The sequence below is a fragment of the Crinia signifera genome, chromosome 4 (assembly GCF_055691185.1).
Source record: "Crinia signifera chromosome 4, ASM5569118v1, whole genome shotgun sequence".
In the NCBI taxonomy this organism is placed as follows: Eukaryota; Metazoa; Chordata; class Amphibia; order Anura; family Myobatrachidae; genus Crinia; species Crinia signifera.
This window is the reverse complement of record NC_139220.1, coordinates 279,452,443-279,471,073: the sequence shown is the minus strand read 5'-3', so window position 1 is coordinate 279,471,073 and position 18,631 is coordinate 279,452,443. Positions and strand designations below refer to the sequence as shown.

Genomic DNA, 18,631 nt, shown 5'->3' with positions numbered 1-18,631 from the left:
CCATTGTGAGCAGCCGGTGCCGCGTAAGAGGGTCCCCACGGTTTCCTCTCAGCTGAAGGGACTCCCTCCCTTGCGAAAAAGCTGCAGTTCATTCGTAATATGGGTTTTTTACTGCATTTGTCATGTGACGCATGCCGGCCACAGTGGGACGACGGAGACTTGGGCCCTTGATATAATGTTGGAATAAAGAACCTGATTTCAGTATGATATAGATAAGCAAATAACACATAGGAGACATGCTAAGTAAATGGACTGTTTAATATATTACATTGGTTACACTGAAAAACTGAGCATAATGATCACAACACATGGATGTTTCTAGAATACGAATGCAGTTAGGTTAATGTCAATTTGTGCAGCGATTGACAACACGGATTAATAAATATGGCAGTAGTGCCAAACCTTGGGCAGTACAATGTCTAATAACCAAAATACATATTATCATCATAATTTGAATAACATTGATGTCTATGAAGGTGGAATATCCTCTGCAGAGCACAGGCGGCCTACCGGCATTGATCACTAGACATACAGGGGGTGCGCGTATTGTGCATTGCGCTACTTCCCTGCTTACCACTACCTATAAATACATCTCTGTATGACACCGTTAGCCTTATGCATACATTTACAAAATTACTTACAGTTCCAGTAAAAAAAGTAAATGTAAGAGGCTTGGTACTTATCTAGAAAACACTTTGGGGTGATGCATCAAAGCTTCTTAAGACAATTGGAGACATTTAAAAACTATCTATAAGGTTCTAGCTATCAACTGTTAAGTACATTCTATAAAATGAGAGCTAAATGCCTATTGGTTGTTTTTGGCAACTTTTCCTCCAGCCCACTTTATAAGGTTTTGATACATCCGCCCATTTGTGAGCCACTATGGTGTGAGATTCTCACAGGGTTGTATCAGTGGTCCACTGGAGTACTCTGCTTCAACATTCCATCCTTGCAGGTGTCACGGACATTCTTTAGGAAACTTAGGACCTGTGACCCACCAGTACCCCTCTCCTTCTGTTCCTGCCCCTGTTTTTCATCTTGGCTCTTCTTCATCCTGGCCCGGATCCCCGCGGCATTCACATATTTGGAGACAATGCGAATGTGGAGGGAGCGGTGGTGAGTGAGGGCAGAGATACACTGGTTGAAAGCGGACAGGATAGTAGGATCCCCAGATCTCATTATGTACTCAGGGAGACTGGGCATCCCTTGTACCCATTCAATGAAGCCACAGTGGGCAGGAAGCATGTACTTGCGGTTCTGCAGGAGAAAATCAGCTGCAGGAGAGGAAGAACTATGTGAATTATATACATTATTATTATCTATTTATATTGTGCCACAAGGGTTCTGCAGCACCTAACATTACATAAATTATTAAAAACAAGAAAACAACGACTAACAGTACAATGTAATTTAGGACAAGTACAGGGTACATAAGATAGTTCATACCTGCCTACTTTATAAAACTTCTCTCAGGGAGAAGCCAGGAGAGGAGTGAAAGGGGGGCGGGACAAGGCTGATGTCACAAAGCCCCACCCCCATGACAGCCATCCGCGTTAATTTGCATGTCCGTGGACTGGGGGAGGGGCTAAAATGACACGATTCACGGCATTTTAGCCCCTCCCCATGGACCCACGAAAATACAGGATTTTATACTGCGGGGAAGGGGGGAGTGGGGGCTGCAGTGGTGATGCGGAAGACTTGTCCACTTTCGCGGGGGCGGGAGGGGGACCCTATTTGCGGGAGCCTCCCGGTCATTCTGGGAGGGTAGGCAAGTATAAGATAGTTTCATCAGGGGACAAGACACTGAAGTAATTATTAGGGTGACAGAGACCTAGGGATAGGTGTCTGAATCAAACTGTATGACGGCACTGCACCATGTGTGGGTAATTCATGCCATGTAAGCACAGTACATTTAAATGCGTATTTTTTATTTTATTTTTTTGAGGCTGCGCTTCGTCCCACCAATAGACAGTGGTCTATACTCCAGCCCCCCTTTTATGTGCCTGTATGACCCTGAACTTCCAGACACACAGCCTGAAGCAAAATATATAAATGTCTCAGCGCAGGATAGGAGGGGGCGGAATGCAGCAGCACAGGTCACAGAAGTCCAGGCTTTTGCACCCATAGTTCTACTGCATGGAAGAGCAGGTCAGATTGTTGGGGAAAATAAGTGTTGCTGTTTTTCTTTAGCTGGGAGGACCTCTGTAAGGGTTAAGCCAGTCTGGGCCATTTATCACAAGTTGGAATAACATTTTCCTGGAAGCCACTTGCCGCTTGTTTACCTAACCCAAATATTATCACACCCACACTTACCGCTCTCTGGCTGATGCTGAATTCCCAGTAGCTCATCAAAAGCATGATACACAGAGCTCTGTGCAGCGCTGCCCCCCGAGCAGAAGAGGGGCTCCTCTGACACGCCTTCATAGATCAGACCTCCTGACATGTTCGGATTGTTCTTCCATCTAAATGATGAGATGACATAAAAGCTGTTAGCAGAAGGTAATTCAGGACACTGGCCATGTCGAGGCTTAATAAGAAGATTACTTTGGTTATTTCTTACACTGCAGCAGTAAAATGCATTATAGCTTTCTATATTTACTTCTCTTTCATTAAAAACTTAATAAAGCTTATACAGTAGGGTAGATGTCAACATCTGATTACAAGAAAGCCCCCTCATGCAGTGGCCAGCACTTTGATAAGCCCTTGTCATTGTCCGAGATTCTACTATGCAAGCTCCTCTCTGGGACATTCGTACCAATTCCATTTCCCCAGGGATTTTCTACTGTGTATGTGCCATTCTTCCAATAATGACTGCAGCGTGTGTGGAGAGGTAGGTAGATGAGGGGGCACCCACTGTAGATTCTCCCCTACATGGGAGTCCCATCAAGGAACTGAATTATCCAGCCTTGGATCTTGCTAGTGGTTTTGAGAAAGCATCAATTATTTATAACTTTCCAGTAAATACAGATGTCAAACGATGTCTGACATCAAAGTGCTTGGATCTAACATTAGTCTCATTCTCTGCATTCATTTATTACTGCTGATTGTGCTGCCATTTCCCAGAATTCCTCTAACAACTGCCACAACCAAATCTGAATGTGGCACAACAAATTTGAATGACGGAATGTTCCGTAATCGCTATCACTGTTTGCGCAAAGTCACTTAGCAACTAGCTGCGAAAGACACAAATTCCATGTGGGTACATTTTTACCTAACTCCGGACATTTGACAAGGCATCTGTTGCATTTGTAGTTGTTGTAGGGTTAATGGTGACCGGTCATAACAGCAGAAGCCTGCATGTCTGTAGTTACCCCGTGTGACCTCGTTTGAGTACGCTCACACCCCCACCCCGGCCTTCTGGCTAGGGTCTTCTTTATTATTTATTTATTTTCCTTCTCACGTTCGTCACTTTAACGTTTTCTGTTTTTTTGTAGTTTGTCACGTTTTTGTTGGGTAGTGTGGTCGACCCTTTCAGGCCTTCCATTTCCCCAATGTGCCAAAGCTCTCGCCTTTTGGGGAGAGCTGCGGTCCCCCCGAGGACGACCCCGAGCCGCAAGGCGGAGGGAAGTTCACTGAGGGTCTCTCCAAACCTTCGGGTGCGGAGGACCCACCATCCTAACCCTTACGGGGGTTGAGGAATGAGGGTCTCTCTAAGCTTCGGCGAAGAGGACCCACCGTTCCCTATTTTCCCCTCTTCGGCCTTATGGTTGAGAGGGGTTAGGGGAAAAACGGGGCCCTTCTCCTTTGGGAAATAAGCCCACATTGATCGCACGGCCCCCTTGCACGTTTTTAGGCACAGCAATGGTGGTAGGGAGCACACCTCGGGCTCCTGAGTTTCTTCAAACTCATCCAATGACTCAAGTCACATACGTGATAAGCAGCTATTCTCTGCGCAATACAACTCAGGTGGCTGCACCCTTTCTTTTATCCTCTCCTATGCCTGGTTAATACTGTACCTAAGTTAATGCTTACCAAATACCCACTGATAACACACAAGCTCCTAATGTATTTATATTCTGTTTAGTAACTCGGAGTGGAGGCCTGATTGTATTGTCTATTATCTGACATTTGTACTTAACTTGGGAGTACAATATAATATACCTAATATTTGTTTCTGGAACGTATTTCATAACTTAGATTTTCTCATGTGGAGACCAGCACTGACTGAATCCGAAATTGTCTGATGGCTGGTTACAGTTACTGTGTTCTACAAACCTGATGCAGTGTGTTTCTGCGATATAAATCATCACATCTTTCTCGCACTACAAGGATTATTGCTGCATGGTCTCTAGATCATGCACACCAAGAATAGGCAATTGCCCCACAAAGGGATACTATTTTCTAATGCTCTTGGATAAATCTCACAGTCTATACCCTTTTCCAGCCCTGGGTACTAGCAGATGCAATCTCCATGGCCAAGAACTTCATCATCATCATCAAACTCCTCATTAGAGATCCAACATAGTCCTTAATCCAGTTTGCAAAGGCAAACTGAACCCTCTCCTATTCAGGTTTCCCCTTAGCATGCTTGCAGGCCAGTGCTGCTGGGGGTGAATGTACACCACAAAAGCAGAGCGAGAAGAAGTCTAGTAGTATTTCACACAATAGTCTGTGAAACAATAATTTGCAAAAGGAAGCTAGTATGACTGAAGCCATGATTAAATCTGCATCTAATACTGTATACACAATCAATGCATTTGTTTTTTTGCAATTATTCGTGGTCATGTTCTCACACTACCAAATTCCATCCTGATTATATTTTTATCAGAACAGCAATTACTTACATGTACACTACCAGAATGAGACAGATTATATCCTTAACTAAACTACTGGAGAAGCAGCTAGAGAAGATAAAGGAGAAGACGGAACTACGCAATTCTTCTAGGTATATTGAGCTTGAAGAGCAAATTCTTTATTCACTTTGCAGTGATCAAATCAAATGCAGTGCTAAATTTTGCAATTAGGTCAGTACATTTTGGCAACCATACTTGAGTCTAGGTTTAAGCCATCCTCTTCCCTCATGTTATTTTCCTTCTGTTACTTAACTGCAGTATTTGGTGCCATGAAAGATGGTTTTTTGCCATGCTGATACTTATCCAAGTGCCCTCTGCTGATGCAGCAATGTGTATGTACCCTACCTGTGCTTGCCCTCTATTGTATTCAACTGGAAGTCACTGGTTTGCTTATTCATTTATGTACTCTGTAATTGGGCACTGCGGATAGCTTGTGGCTCCATATAAATAAAGGAAAATAACAATAAATTAAGTCTTTATTTCCAACTGACAGATATATTTAGACATCTAAAGAGCTCCTTGCAAGCAAGGTGTCAAGCTCAAGTGGTGCTTACAATCTATATTCCCTACACACACACACACACACATTCTAGGGTTAATTTGTTTGGAGCCAATTAGCCTACCAGTATATTTTTGGATTGTGGGAGGAAACCGCGAGTACCCGGAGGAAACCCACACAAGCACGGGGAGAATATACAAACTCTGCACAGTTAGGGCCATGGTGGGTATTGAACCCATGACCTTAGCGCTATGAGGCAGTAATGCTAACCAGTACACCGTCCGTGATGCCCAATTCCTCCTTCTTCAGTTTCTCCTGCTAATGCTGCTGTCTGGAAAAAAACTGAACTTTTCTAAGTGACCCCCTGATGCTGATGAGTCAATGCATCGCACTTGAGAAAAACATTGTGACATCTGGTCAGGTTTAAAAGAATGGTGAAGTATTACTTTAATGACAATATACAAATTAGCATCTCACGCATCCCCTTTCAAGACTGGCAATTAAAAGAGGCGATTGTTATAGAAAGATACTTCCAAAAAATTTTTAAACACCATCAAAATGTACTACAATTTCTATGAGGCAGACCGTCGCCACCAGTTACAACAAAAAGAGATTTTATAATGTTGGATTGTAGTGGGGATGAGCTTATATTATTTGATTATATTAATAATGGTAAGCAAGGCGATGATGAGGATGAGGACATCTTTTAACGGTGCAATGATTAACAGTGCTGTTAACCTTAAGTCCAAACCACCCAGATGTTTGCTTTGTTGAGACCCAAACAACCTAAACACTTCAGCCACAAAAGTGTCATTCCCTGTGGCTGAAGTGCTTGCTTTGCTAAACTGTTCATGTCCTTTTTAATGAGCAACATAAGTTAGGTAGGAGATAACAAGGGCTTTGCAAGATTGTAAGTTTTTAAGAGGCAGCTTAGGCATATATTATTGTAATTAAGTATTACTATTTAGTGCTTAGTGGGGATTTTCCCCATAATATCATAATACACAGCAAAGTTATAACTGCATGAATACAAGGTTGCAAGCCTCTCTTACCACTATGATGCCATAATTTATTATTCATTTCTTGTACAAGCCTGTTATTCTGCTGTTACATTGGATTCAATTGCATGTATTGGCCTGAGGCCGGTGATTTCTGAGGTTTGGAATGGATTAAGTTTCCATTTTCAAAAGCTCATTGGGATTTTGTAACCATTTTTTGAATCATTTCTTCCATGACTCGTATTTACCTTTCTTTATTGTTGTTACTATTTATTTACTAGCAGTTATTTTTATAGTGCACAAATATTCCTCTTTACACTTTAAAGAGAACATTTGAACATTCACATCAGTTCCTACCCCTGTGGAGCTTACAATCTATATTCCCCACCACATATACACGCACACACATTAATTCTAGGGTTAATTTTGTTGGGAGCCAATTAACCTACCAGTATATTTTTGGATTGTGGGAGAATATACAAACTCTGCACAGTTAGGGCAATGGTGCGAATCGAACCCATGACCTCAGCGCTGTGAGGCAGTAATGCTAATCAATATACAGTCCGTAATGCCCTATTTAAAAACAAACAAACACATACATTCTAATGTGTTAGATACGCTTTTATCCCTCTGTACCCAACAGCAAACCAACAATGGGGTAGGGGTACTAGGACAGTCCTTGTCCCAGTACCCCTACCCCATTGTTGGTTTGCTGTTTACTACTGCTGCTTATAATGCCATCGCCTTGTCGAAGGTCCGCAACAAGACCAAAATGTTGGCAGGCTGTCGATTGGATTAAACTCTGGATTTATACTTTCATGAGAAGACTGGTGAGGGCTGAGTCATTACAGTACTCTCTGAACGGCACCCCAGTGGATGCATGGGATAATGGTGAGAGTGCAGTGCTTTTGGTTCTCATATTTTTATATATATATATATATATATATATATATATATATATATATATATATATATATATATATATATATATATATATATATATGAACCTAGTACAGGCGATCCAGGGTGTCATCCAGAATTGACAAGCAAATTCATGTATATAGAGGAAAAAGGACGCACTCTCCAGGTTTTTTTAAATGCAAATAAAATCAGCTGTGTATTTGAAGTATCATAGAAGATAAGACAACTTGGTATACTCAACGTAACATTGCGTTTCAGTCCAAACAAGGACCTTCATCAGGAGTTTCACAGCAAGGGCACAGCATGGACCACACAGCAGGTTCCTACAGCCATATATATATATATATATATATATATATATATATTATAATTTGCACTTTTGTGATTGTAATTGTTATAAGATATGTGAATTTCTCTGTATTTTGAACTTTTATAAATTATTGTGTTTTGTGTATTTACTGGCTTTGTAATAAAATTAAATTAACAAAATATATAAAATGATCACCATAAATGGAGATAACACTACAAAATGCAATGCTGATGACATTCAAAACAGTATAGTGAGCAAATGTTTATAAGTAAAGAAGAAGAGGAAAAAAGAGAATGACTATGGTATGGTAATCCGCATCGGAGATGAAAAATAATAGACCCAAAAATAGGGTTCGTCAAACCACCTCATATGGAGAAGGGTGGTTTTGCAACAAGATCCAGGGGACCCAAACCCCATCAACAGTTTTGGAGGATTTATCATATATCCCTTACATTTGCACTTATACAACATATAATAAAATGCAGAAGAGGGGGAGCAGACTGCTCCCAATAATTGGCTATTAGGTTGGTTGGTTGGTTGTATAGGTGGTTGCAAAAGCTGTATTACGTATTAGTTTGTTTTGGTATCTGGATGCCATTGGGAGACATAGGGAATGTAGGGGGGGAGTTGATTTTTTTTTTTTACATGATCACCAAATGTGTAGAAAGGCGCTTTCAGTTGCACATCCTGTCCATCATCTATGGGGTAGATGTATAAAGCAGTGATAAGGAAGGAGAAGTGATAAAGTGCCTGGCACATTATCAGCTCTTGACTGTCCCTTTTTAAACCCAGCCTGTAACTTAACAGTCAGGAGCTGATTGGCCGGTGATAAAGTACCATGCACTTTATCTCTTTACACCCCTATATGATATATCAGGGAACATTTTGCTCAAATAGGAGGGCATGTAGTACCATCTATGCAATAAATTATAAATGTTCTCTTTCAGTTTTACAACAATCGAACTGAAGAAGGCAGCATTTTCCAAAATATATGACCACTCTTCATCATCCAATGTCTTCCCCAAGTCAGCCTGCCACCCCTGCTCATGAGTCAAAGCCTCAGGGAACAAGTATAAAACGGAGATTAAACCTTTAATGGAGGGTCGTCTAAGACAAAGGTCTTCAAATTTCATGAGGGAAAGATGATGTTTGACCTTAAAAGATGATGCCTGATTTAAAGGAATTGATAAAAATTCCTAGAGAGAATATAAATATCGAATACCACCCACCTTCCAATGAATACATAAGTTTACAGAAATGCCTAGAGGGAGTTCGTAATTGTGGAAAACAAAATGAAGGAGGAGGAGCAATCAGGCATTTTTGAATTACATAGCCCTAGACCAGGGGCGTCAAACTCAAATTCATCGGGGGACGCATCAGCAGTTTGGTCACCCTCAGAAGGGCCGGTTGTATCTGTAGGTCCCCCTGTATAATTATAATGCCATGCCACCACAGGCTGCTCTCCCTGTATAATATAAAATGAATGCCATGACACCACAGGCTGCTCCCCCTGTATAATAATAATGCCATGACACCACAGACTGCTCCCCCTGTATAATATAATAAAAGTAATGCCATGACACATAAATGATTATACAGGGGGAGCAGCCTGTGGTGTCATGGCATTATTATTATTATACACGGGGACACCTCAGGAAACAGCAGATATATATATATTTTTTTATTGTGAGTGTGATCCTCATCCTCACTTACTGTTTCTCCGTCTGTCCTGCAGCTGCTGCAGCTTCCAGCTTTTCTTCACTGCACTGCCACACTGTCCCCGACTCCCGGTCCAGCTTCCCTGCCTGCTCCTACTTTTCTACAGACGCATGGGCGGGCGGCATCATCGTCATGACGTCCCCACCCAGTGTCTGTCACTGCCGGGCATCAGAGGGAACAGGCGGCCGGTCCCTCCTCCACGTAGCCGTGGAGGCCGGCGGCCATGTTTCTGTAGCCGCATACATATGTGCCTACAGGAACATGGCCGCCGACAGTGGAGGAACAGGTAAGGCGGCCGCGGTGGGGTGGGTGAGAGGAGGTGGCCTAGGCAGGAGCTGGGACACACTGCCCTGCATGCTATCTCCTCGCGCGGGCCACATGACGAGGTCTGGCGGGCCGGATTTAGCCCACGGGCCTTGTGTTTGACACCCGTGCCCTAGACTGTCAATGAATGAGCTACTATTAGGTGAGGAGATATACATATAGGGTGTTGTGGCCTGGGGAGCCAAATGAGTACATGGCAGTAGACAACCCAAGCTCCAGGTTTTTTACACCATAGTCCACTAGGATAGTTGGTGAACCATATAATAATTCTTCACGTTCAGAATGCCATTATTGTTATTACTATTAGCAAACAATCAATTGCTTTACCTAGCTTTCACTATCTAAATACTGTACATCTATTTACCTGTAGTGGCCTCGGTCCTGTGACTTGCTGGTTGGAGAGTTTATTATTAATATTTATTGACTAATTCAGTAATTAGCAATTTTTCTGCTGTACTAACCTTACTCTGTCTTGAATCACCTGTATTGGCCTGAGGCCTGTGATTTGCTACTTAGCTAAGTAAGTTATTCACTGGTTATTCATCAATATCGAGTAGACTGCTACTCTAGCTTGAATCACCAGCATTGGCCTGAGGCATGGCATTTGCTGCTTGGAGCAGTTTGTGGTTACATAACTTATGAATGCGTTATCTTTTTGACAAGGCTTCTATTTCTAGGCTATTCGTTCTTGATTTATGAAATTATTCTATATGATGGCATCGCTTATTAAATTGCCTCCTGTCTGCTACTGGTGTACCACTATGTTCCGCAGATGTGTTATATTCTTTGAAACTGATAAGTATTTGTGCTGCCAATATGAATCCAATATAACATACTTCCACTCACATACTGTATATGGCAGTTAAACTAAACTGTAGCAACATACATGTTCTTTCTTATATCTAATAATCTCCCAGCTCTACCCCTCCACTATGTGCAAGATCTGCATCACTCATTTACACTCCCACTCATAGCTAGAGGTCTTTTTCAGGTAGCACCATAGCTGCGTACCCTCCTGCATTGTGCAGGAGACTCCGTGAAATACCAGCAATCTCCCTCTCTCCCTCATTAGTCTAGAAATCTCCCTCATTTCACTGTTACATTTTTGGGGAAAAAGGAATGAGAGATAGATACATTTACATTGAATCACCTGCACCATTCCCTAGCACTTTACCAAGAATAGTAACTCTTACTAACTGCTATGGGGATCATCTACATTTGGATATAAGTAATTTCAAAAGATTCCTCTCAGATGTAGCAGTACACACGCATGGTTCTAGGTGCCACAATCTCTCCATATATGGAACTAGAAAACTAGGTGAATAAGAACTATGTCAACGGGACAACAGTAGATCATTTGGTCCTCTATGATGCGTACAGTTGCCTATCCTCCTGCATTCTGCAGGAGACTCCCTGAAATAACAGCAATCTCCCTCTCTCCCTGATTAGTCTACCAATCTCCCTCATGTCACCTAGCCCACATTACACAGTCACTGTTAAATTTTGGGGAAAAAGGAATGAGAGAGAGATACAGTTACATTGAATCATCAGCACCATTTCCCAGCACTTTACCAAGTATAGTAGCTCTTACAAACTGCTTTGGGGCTCATCTACATTTGTATATAAGTAATTTGACAAGATTCCCCTCAGATGTAGCAGTACACACTCACGCTTCTAGGTGCCACGTTCATAATCTCTTTTCCCAATCTCTCCATATATGGAACTAGACACGCCCTTTGGATGGAGCATGACACGCCCCCTCAATGGGGCGTTGTGCAAAATTCTACTACCAACTATAATCTCACTGAAACTAGTTTTCAAAAGTAGGCAAGTATGGGTAGCACCCACTCTGAAGAATGCGTACCCACAGAAGAACTTTCTTCTAGTCTCCAAACTTAGGGCCTTATTCTAGTTCACTCTTTCTGACAAAATCCTTCTTAGATGGACAAAACCATGTGCACTGCAGGTGGGGCAGATGTTACTTGTGCAGAGAGAATTCAATTTGGGTGGGGTTTTACTTCAAAGTGAGATCTATATTGCAGTGTAAAAATAAAGCAGTCAGTATTTGCCCTGCACAGAAACAAAATAACTCACCCAAATCTAACTCTCTCTGCACAAGTTACATCTTCCCCACCTGCAGTGCACATGGTTTTGTCACGGGAGCCAATCAAATCCCACAACCAACCACATTACCTCCATAAGCAATGCTACCAAATTACATCCCCCCAATACAGTTCACACACAACTTTGAATATTTTATTTTCAATACTATGGGCCTTATTCTGGTCTGTGCAGCCGAGGCCGAATATGCGGCCAGGACCGTGTGTCCTAAACCCCGCCTTCCGTACGGATCGCTCACTCCGTCCGAATGCGGTGAGCCGCTGACCGCACGGAGCACGAGTGGATTTCTCATGTATACACCTCCTCCATCTCTGGGAACCTCCTCCATCATTCGATTGGTCGCAGACCATCGAATGCAGGACCGAGCGGTCAGGCAGCTCCCGCAACCTCAGACCACACGGGCATTTCTCCATGCAAAAGCAGGGATCTGGGTGGACAGCTGACATCCGGCAATGTCATATGTCCGCCCCCTACACGTGCGTCACGGCCGCATTACCATACGTACACCCAGCGTTTTCATGGGAACGCCCATGAAACGCGGGGCGTATGCATATGTTAATGAGTCCAAACAGCCCTTCACGCCCCTCTCCTCCCCCTGTTCGTAGTGTAAACAATTCATGCGGAATTTGGACGTATGTCCCTTTCGCACATGCGCAGATATGCCTCTGCACATGCGCAAACACAAAACATTGGCGGAACGAACGCACGCGGACATATCCGCACCAACCAGAATAAGGGCCTATATGTTCTCATTCTCCCCTTTCACATGCCTTGTATCCTTGGCCAACATTCCTGTGTCAGTGGATCATACCACCCACCAACAACCGCTGCAATCTGGACCAATTTGCAATCTGTAGCACTTAATTACTGTACTGTATTCCCAGGTCCCAAATCCCTATTTCCCTATAGATTGCAATCTTGTGAGCAGAGTACTCATCTCTGTCTGTTATTACCCAGTATTATTTGAAATACTCCGTTACAGCTGTCATTTCTAATTAATGTTGCTGCCACTATATACAGTACAGTAAATACATGTTAATAAAAAACAATAGGGTAAAACATTGTATCATCATGATCCATTTTATGCGGTAGAGCATATAGGTTATCAGTGTCGCACAATATTATACAATGAGCTGCACAAATGAAGCAAAACTAATATTGTTATTAATATTTTCCTTATATACAGTAACAGCATTTTCCTCTCAGTCCATTAGAATTGACAGTATAATTTCCCTAAATCATCCCAGTTTAGGGGGTATTCAATTCAGTTTTTTTTTTTTGGCTACCTAAAAAAAACCAGACTTTCCTATTCAATTGCCACCATTTTCCGATGGTTTATAGCAGGGGTGGCCAAACCTGTCCTCAAGATCTACCAACGGTGCATGTTTTCCAGGCAACCTGTGGATCTGTAGTAGGAATGAATGCAGCATGTATGAAAATGTGACAGTTAGTAATGACTACAGCTGTGCACCAGCTAGGTAACCTGGAAAATGTGGACCGTTAGTAGATCTCGAGGACCGGTTTGGCCACCCCTGGTTTATAGTCATCTTTTGACATGCAGTTTCCCTTATTTTAAAAGTCAAAACTGCATCGCCGAAACAGGACTAAAAAATAGTTAAAAACGGCTGCAGTTTCGATAAAAACACATAGATCGGTGAATCATTTGCCGATCCACATGTTTTCCCACCAAGCCGGATTATTTTTGACAATCAAAAAAGCTGCACTTTAATTGAATAGGTCTAATGTAAATTCGACCTAAAAACATTGAAAGGTGCAGTTTTTTCAGCAGTTGTAAAAACTGCAGGAAATTCAATACCCACCCCCCCCCCCCCCCCTTCAGAAGTCAATTAACCTGCCCTTATGTATGGGCTACCATCCGATTACAACCACAACTGTACCCAATCGCTGTGCAACACTGTCACCAAAAAAGGGGTTGGTTTCCTACCCGAAGGTAAGTAGTGGGTGACAGCAAGGGGGTGTCCTGTGGTCCAAGCAGCTCACACCAAGGAAGGTCAGTTCCTTGAAACAAAGGTATAGCAAAAAAGAAGAAGGTTGTGGAGCGCTAGGTTGATTATTTAGAAAAAAATTCTTATAGGTATGGTCAGTTGGGTATTACAATTGGTAAAAAATTATTCAACACTGGTAAACATAGTTAAAAATTAATTAATACATTTATATACACATAAATGAATGTATAAAAGCAAATCATATAAAAGAATTAAGAATGGTTGGCCTGAGCACTATACTTATGCGTTCTCCCGCTTGCCAAATGTCATACGCCAGTCCGTACTGTAGTTTTAACTGGAGTTTGTGGAGGTTGGGTGTCCATATACCATGCTGGGAATTTGGTGTTGTTTTGTATATATTTGCAGGTGATGCATCTATTTTTATTGCATCTGAAACACCCTAAAAGGGTATTTTTTATTGAGTGTAGAAAGTCAGATTCTTTGGTTTCTTTTATATCAAAAAAGCTTGGTGCTAGTATATTTTTAACAGTTTTATTTCTACGGAAAATGAAGTTGGGTTTATCTGGAATTTGTTCTTTGAGAACCAGATCCAGTTCTCAAAGAACAAATTCCAGATAAACCCAACTTCATTTTCCGTAGAAATAAAACTGTTAAAAATATACTAGCACCAAGCTTTTTTGATATAAAAGAAACCAAAGAATCTGACTTTCTACACTCAATAAAAAATACCCTTTTATGGTGTTTCAGATGCAATAAAAATAGATGCATCACCTGCAAATATATACAAAACAACAAAAAAGAAGTGACAACCAGTGACAATAAGAACTATAAAATCAAAACTTGTATTAATTGTGAGAGTACATATATAATTTATATGTTGACATGTGCATGCGGGCTGATTTACATCGGACGTACCACACGATCTTTGAAGAAGCGTTTCCTAGAACACAGGAGAAATATCTTAAACAAATTTATGAATCACAGTGTGTCCAGGCATTACTCCTTACACCACAAAAGTGACCCGTCCTGCCTCAAAGTTTTAGGATTAGAGCACATTAAGAATACTAAAAGAGGAGACCGTTTTAAAACCTTATGCCAGCAAGAGATATACTGGATGCACCGTATGAATTCTATTTTTCCAGAAGGGTTGAATGATCAGGTGGAGCTTAACACATGCTTGTGACAGGACTCCTCAATTAAAGTAAAAATAATAAAATATAAAAGATAAAAAATAATTAAAAAACTATATTTACTTGCTAACCTCTCCTTCCCCCTCCCCCTCCACCCCTCCCCCCTTTCTCCTCATCATACCCCCTACCCCTCCCTCTCCCCTTCCCTCCCCTCTCCCCCCCCCCCTTCCAAACTGCTTTGCCCTGATTCCATCATTAAACATTAAATATGAAATATTCAATACTCTTCCCCTCGTACTAATATTGATTACGAGGATTTTTTTATTCATATTTATGTGTTGATATACTTTTATGTATGTACCAATCCTTAAACATTCAATGAGTCCAATTTTCAATTTATCATTTACTGTTTAGTACTCACCATCAAATATATAATAATAATAATTTTTATTATTTTTACTTATATTATTTCATATTATCATATATATTTTTCTTTTCTTTTTATCTTTACATTATATTTATTTATATGATTATTATTATCACTATTTCCTTTAGATTAATGCAATGAATAAAAACAGAAAATCTTACATCTATTACAAATATACATGTGTTGAACGCTATATAATTGTTCCTACTGGAAAGTACCCTGTGAAATTCCCCCACCTTAGGATATTAATATGCTCATATTTCTATGTGAATAATCTGTAAAACCAGCAGCATGTAATTCTAGTCTATATAAGACCTCTCGCCCGGAATTGAGTATTATGCGTTCCAAGGAGCGATAGGAAATGTACTTCCGCGTTCCAGTAACCAGGAAGTCTCTATGTTTAACTCCGGACAACAAACCCGGAAGTAGATCACGTCACTTAAGACGCCACATCCAGACGAGTGACGCAGCGGCAATGCGCGGCCACTCGATGCACACGCATAACGCTGCGTCCCCATGGAGACGGGGACACAGATAAGCATTACGCATAAACCGGAACTAAGGACAATCTCCCGCCACACATATGCGGTCCATATACCAGAAATAGTGACGCGGAGTGCGTTCCACTATCCGGAACTAGCTAGAAAATGATTCTATATTAACTTTATTATTGCATATAATTAATATATTTGATTGTGATGTCACCATAATACACCTGATAGGTCTGCCTCCTGTTGGGATTAACTATTTAAATTGTATTGGTCATTTGGGTAACTAATTCTTGTTGCACCCTGTACTTCCTGTATATAGGTATAAATAGCCTGACCCAGACACTGGACAATATTCCTTTGATAAAGTTACCAGCATAGGTAACGAAACGCGTTAGGATATTGCTAAGGATATTGCTAGATTGGACTCTGAGCTACACTGCGGGACACTCCCAAACTACATCTTGCCTAGCCATCATTTTTTGGATCCTATTTCCATCCGTACCTCACCTACTGGAAGAGAGCCTTGGGATACCACCACCAGCCTACTCATTGGAAATCTATTCTCGACCTGTGCATCTGTCTACAAAACATCCAGACAGCAACATTCTACACAGTGGCACCAAATTCCCAGCATGGTATATGGACACCCAACCTCCACAAACTCCAGTTAAAACTACAGGACGGACTGGCGTATGACATTTGGCAAGCGGGAGAACGCATAAGTATAGTGCTCAGGCCAACCATTCTTAATTCTTTTATATGATTTGCTTTTATACATTCATTTATGTGTATATAAATGTATTAATTAATTTTTAACTATGTTTACCAGTGTTAAATACATTTTTACCAATTGTAATACCCAACTGACCATACCTATAAGAATTTTTTTCTAAATAATCAACCTAGCGCTCCACAACCTTCTTCTTTTTTTGCAACACTGTCACTGCCTATTTGCAACGTTTCTCAGGGGATGGGTCATTGGGTCGATCAAATTTCGGTCGACATGCATAAGGTCAACCACTGAAGCTAGACAGGCCTTAGGTCAACACCTGTAATATGTCAACAGGATTGGAAGGTCGTTAGGTCAACAATGGGAAGGTCAACATAAGCCTTAGGTCGACAATGGGAAGGTCAACATAAGTTTTTGTTCAGGTTTTTTTGTCCCGAATGTTGACACACTCGACATGGACACCGTCTGTGTACTGTTGCGCTCGCCATGCTTCGGGCACGGTGCCTCGCTGCGCTTGGCACATTATTTTATTCTCCCACCTCGTTCTAGTGGAAGGCTGGGTATGAAATACCGCCTGTCGGCACATGTCGGCTCAAAATGAAACATGAAAAACTCATGTTGACCTTTTCACTGTCGACCTTCCCATTGTCAACCTACTGCTTGTGTCGACCTTCGACCCTGTCAACCTATTTCAAGTGTCGACTTAAGGCATGTCGACCTTTAGTGGTCGATCCAGTGCATGTCAACCTTAATAGGGTCGACCTAATTACCGTATACCGTTTATCATGAAGGAAACAATAAGGACTATGCTGCAAAACCTGGGGAACAAGCTTGTACTGCTATGGGAATCATTCAGATAAGGCGAGGGCACCAAGGTCTGCATAAAAGGTAATATACAACATAAAAATCCTGGTCTCCTTCACTGACACAGTATAAGGAATTTTGGCTGTTAAAGGGTCAATTATTACAGGTCCCCATGGAATATTTAGGATGTTTCCAAAAATAATCCTTTTTTCCGGGGAACTTGAGAGAGTGAGGAGGGAGCTAAAATTAGCTTGAAAAACAAAGTCTTGAAGTTGTGGCCAATTAGTGATGACAAAGTGGCCCGATAAAGGGAGAGGAATGAATATATTCCTAGCATAGATGAAGAATTAAAACGGAATGAGGTTACTTTGTGCTAAACTGGTGTTCCACCGAACCAAGGGCCTTATTCTGGTTCACTCCTTCTGGCAAATTCCTTCTTAGATGGACAAAACCATTTGCACTGCAGATGTAAAATGTGCAGAGAGAATTAGATTTGGGTGAATTATTTTGTTTCTGTGCAGTGAAAACACTGACTGCTTTATTTTGACACTGCAATATAGATCTCACATTGAAGTAAAACCCCACACAAATCTAATTCTCTCTGCACGTTACATCTGCCCCACCTGCAGTGCACAATTTTTTGTCCATCTAAGAAGGAATTTGCCAGAAGGAGTGAACCAAAATAAATCCCCAAATCCTGCTGCTGCTGATTGACATCTCCCACAACAGAAAGAGATTGAACTTGGGATAATAAAGCTATATGTACAGTATAGTGGAAATAGAAGGGTAAATTACAGCACTGACACAAGTATTCTGTGTGGAGCGGGAGGAATCGGACCACACGTGGTAGTCGATAAGTCGGTGTGAGAGCGGATTCAGTATTAAATCCCGGCGGTCGGGATCCCGGCGTTCAGAATCCCGACGCTGGAATCCCAATCGCCGAAATCCCAACAAGGGGGAGACGTGGATCACCCCTCCTTGCGGGCTCGCTGCCCTCGCCACACAGCGGGCCCAGTGCCTCGCTACGCTCGGCACACTAATTTATTCTCCCTCCGGGGGTGTCGTGGACACCCCCGGAGGGAGAAAGTGTCGGGATTTCGGCGATCGGGATTTCGGCGATCGCTATTCTGAACGCCGGGATCCCGACCGCCGGGATTTACACTGCATCCCGTGAGAGCATCTGACTGTTTCAGCGGCGAGTCAATCTGGAAGACGAAGTAGTAAGGACAACGGCTGTGGCCTGTGTATGCTGCCCTGTTGAGACAGAGCCCAGGGGGCAGGAGCAGGCAGATAGTCAGGGTCCAGTATGTAAGGATTGAAGGGGCTGGCGTAGTGTTGTCAGCTGGTTATTGAAAGGGGAGAGTGCGTTGAGTTTTAATGACCAGGGTGGTGATTTG

At 42.0% G+C, this 18,631-nt stretch overlaps 1 protein-coding gene across 1 annotated transcript in view; it reads right to left on the bottom strand.

Moving 5' to 3' along the window:
- Positions 1–240: 240 nt before the first annotated feature.
- The window catches only part of IDO2 (indoleamine 2,3-dioxygenase 2), a 52,425-nt gene continuing 34,034 nt past the window's right edge, over positions 241–18,631 (bottom strand). Inside the window, exons 9-10 of the mRNA XM_083184746.1 lie at positions 2,314–2,462; positions 241–1,274 (exon numbers count right to left, since the gene is read on the bottom strand). Coding sequence (XP_083040872.1) covers positions 910–1,274; positions 2,314–2,462 — 514 coding nt within the window. The 3' untranslated portion in view covers positions 241–909. The remainder of the gene's footprint in view (positions 1,275–2,313; positions 2,463–18,631) is intronic.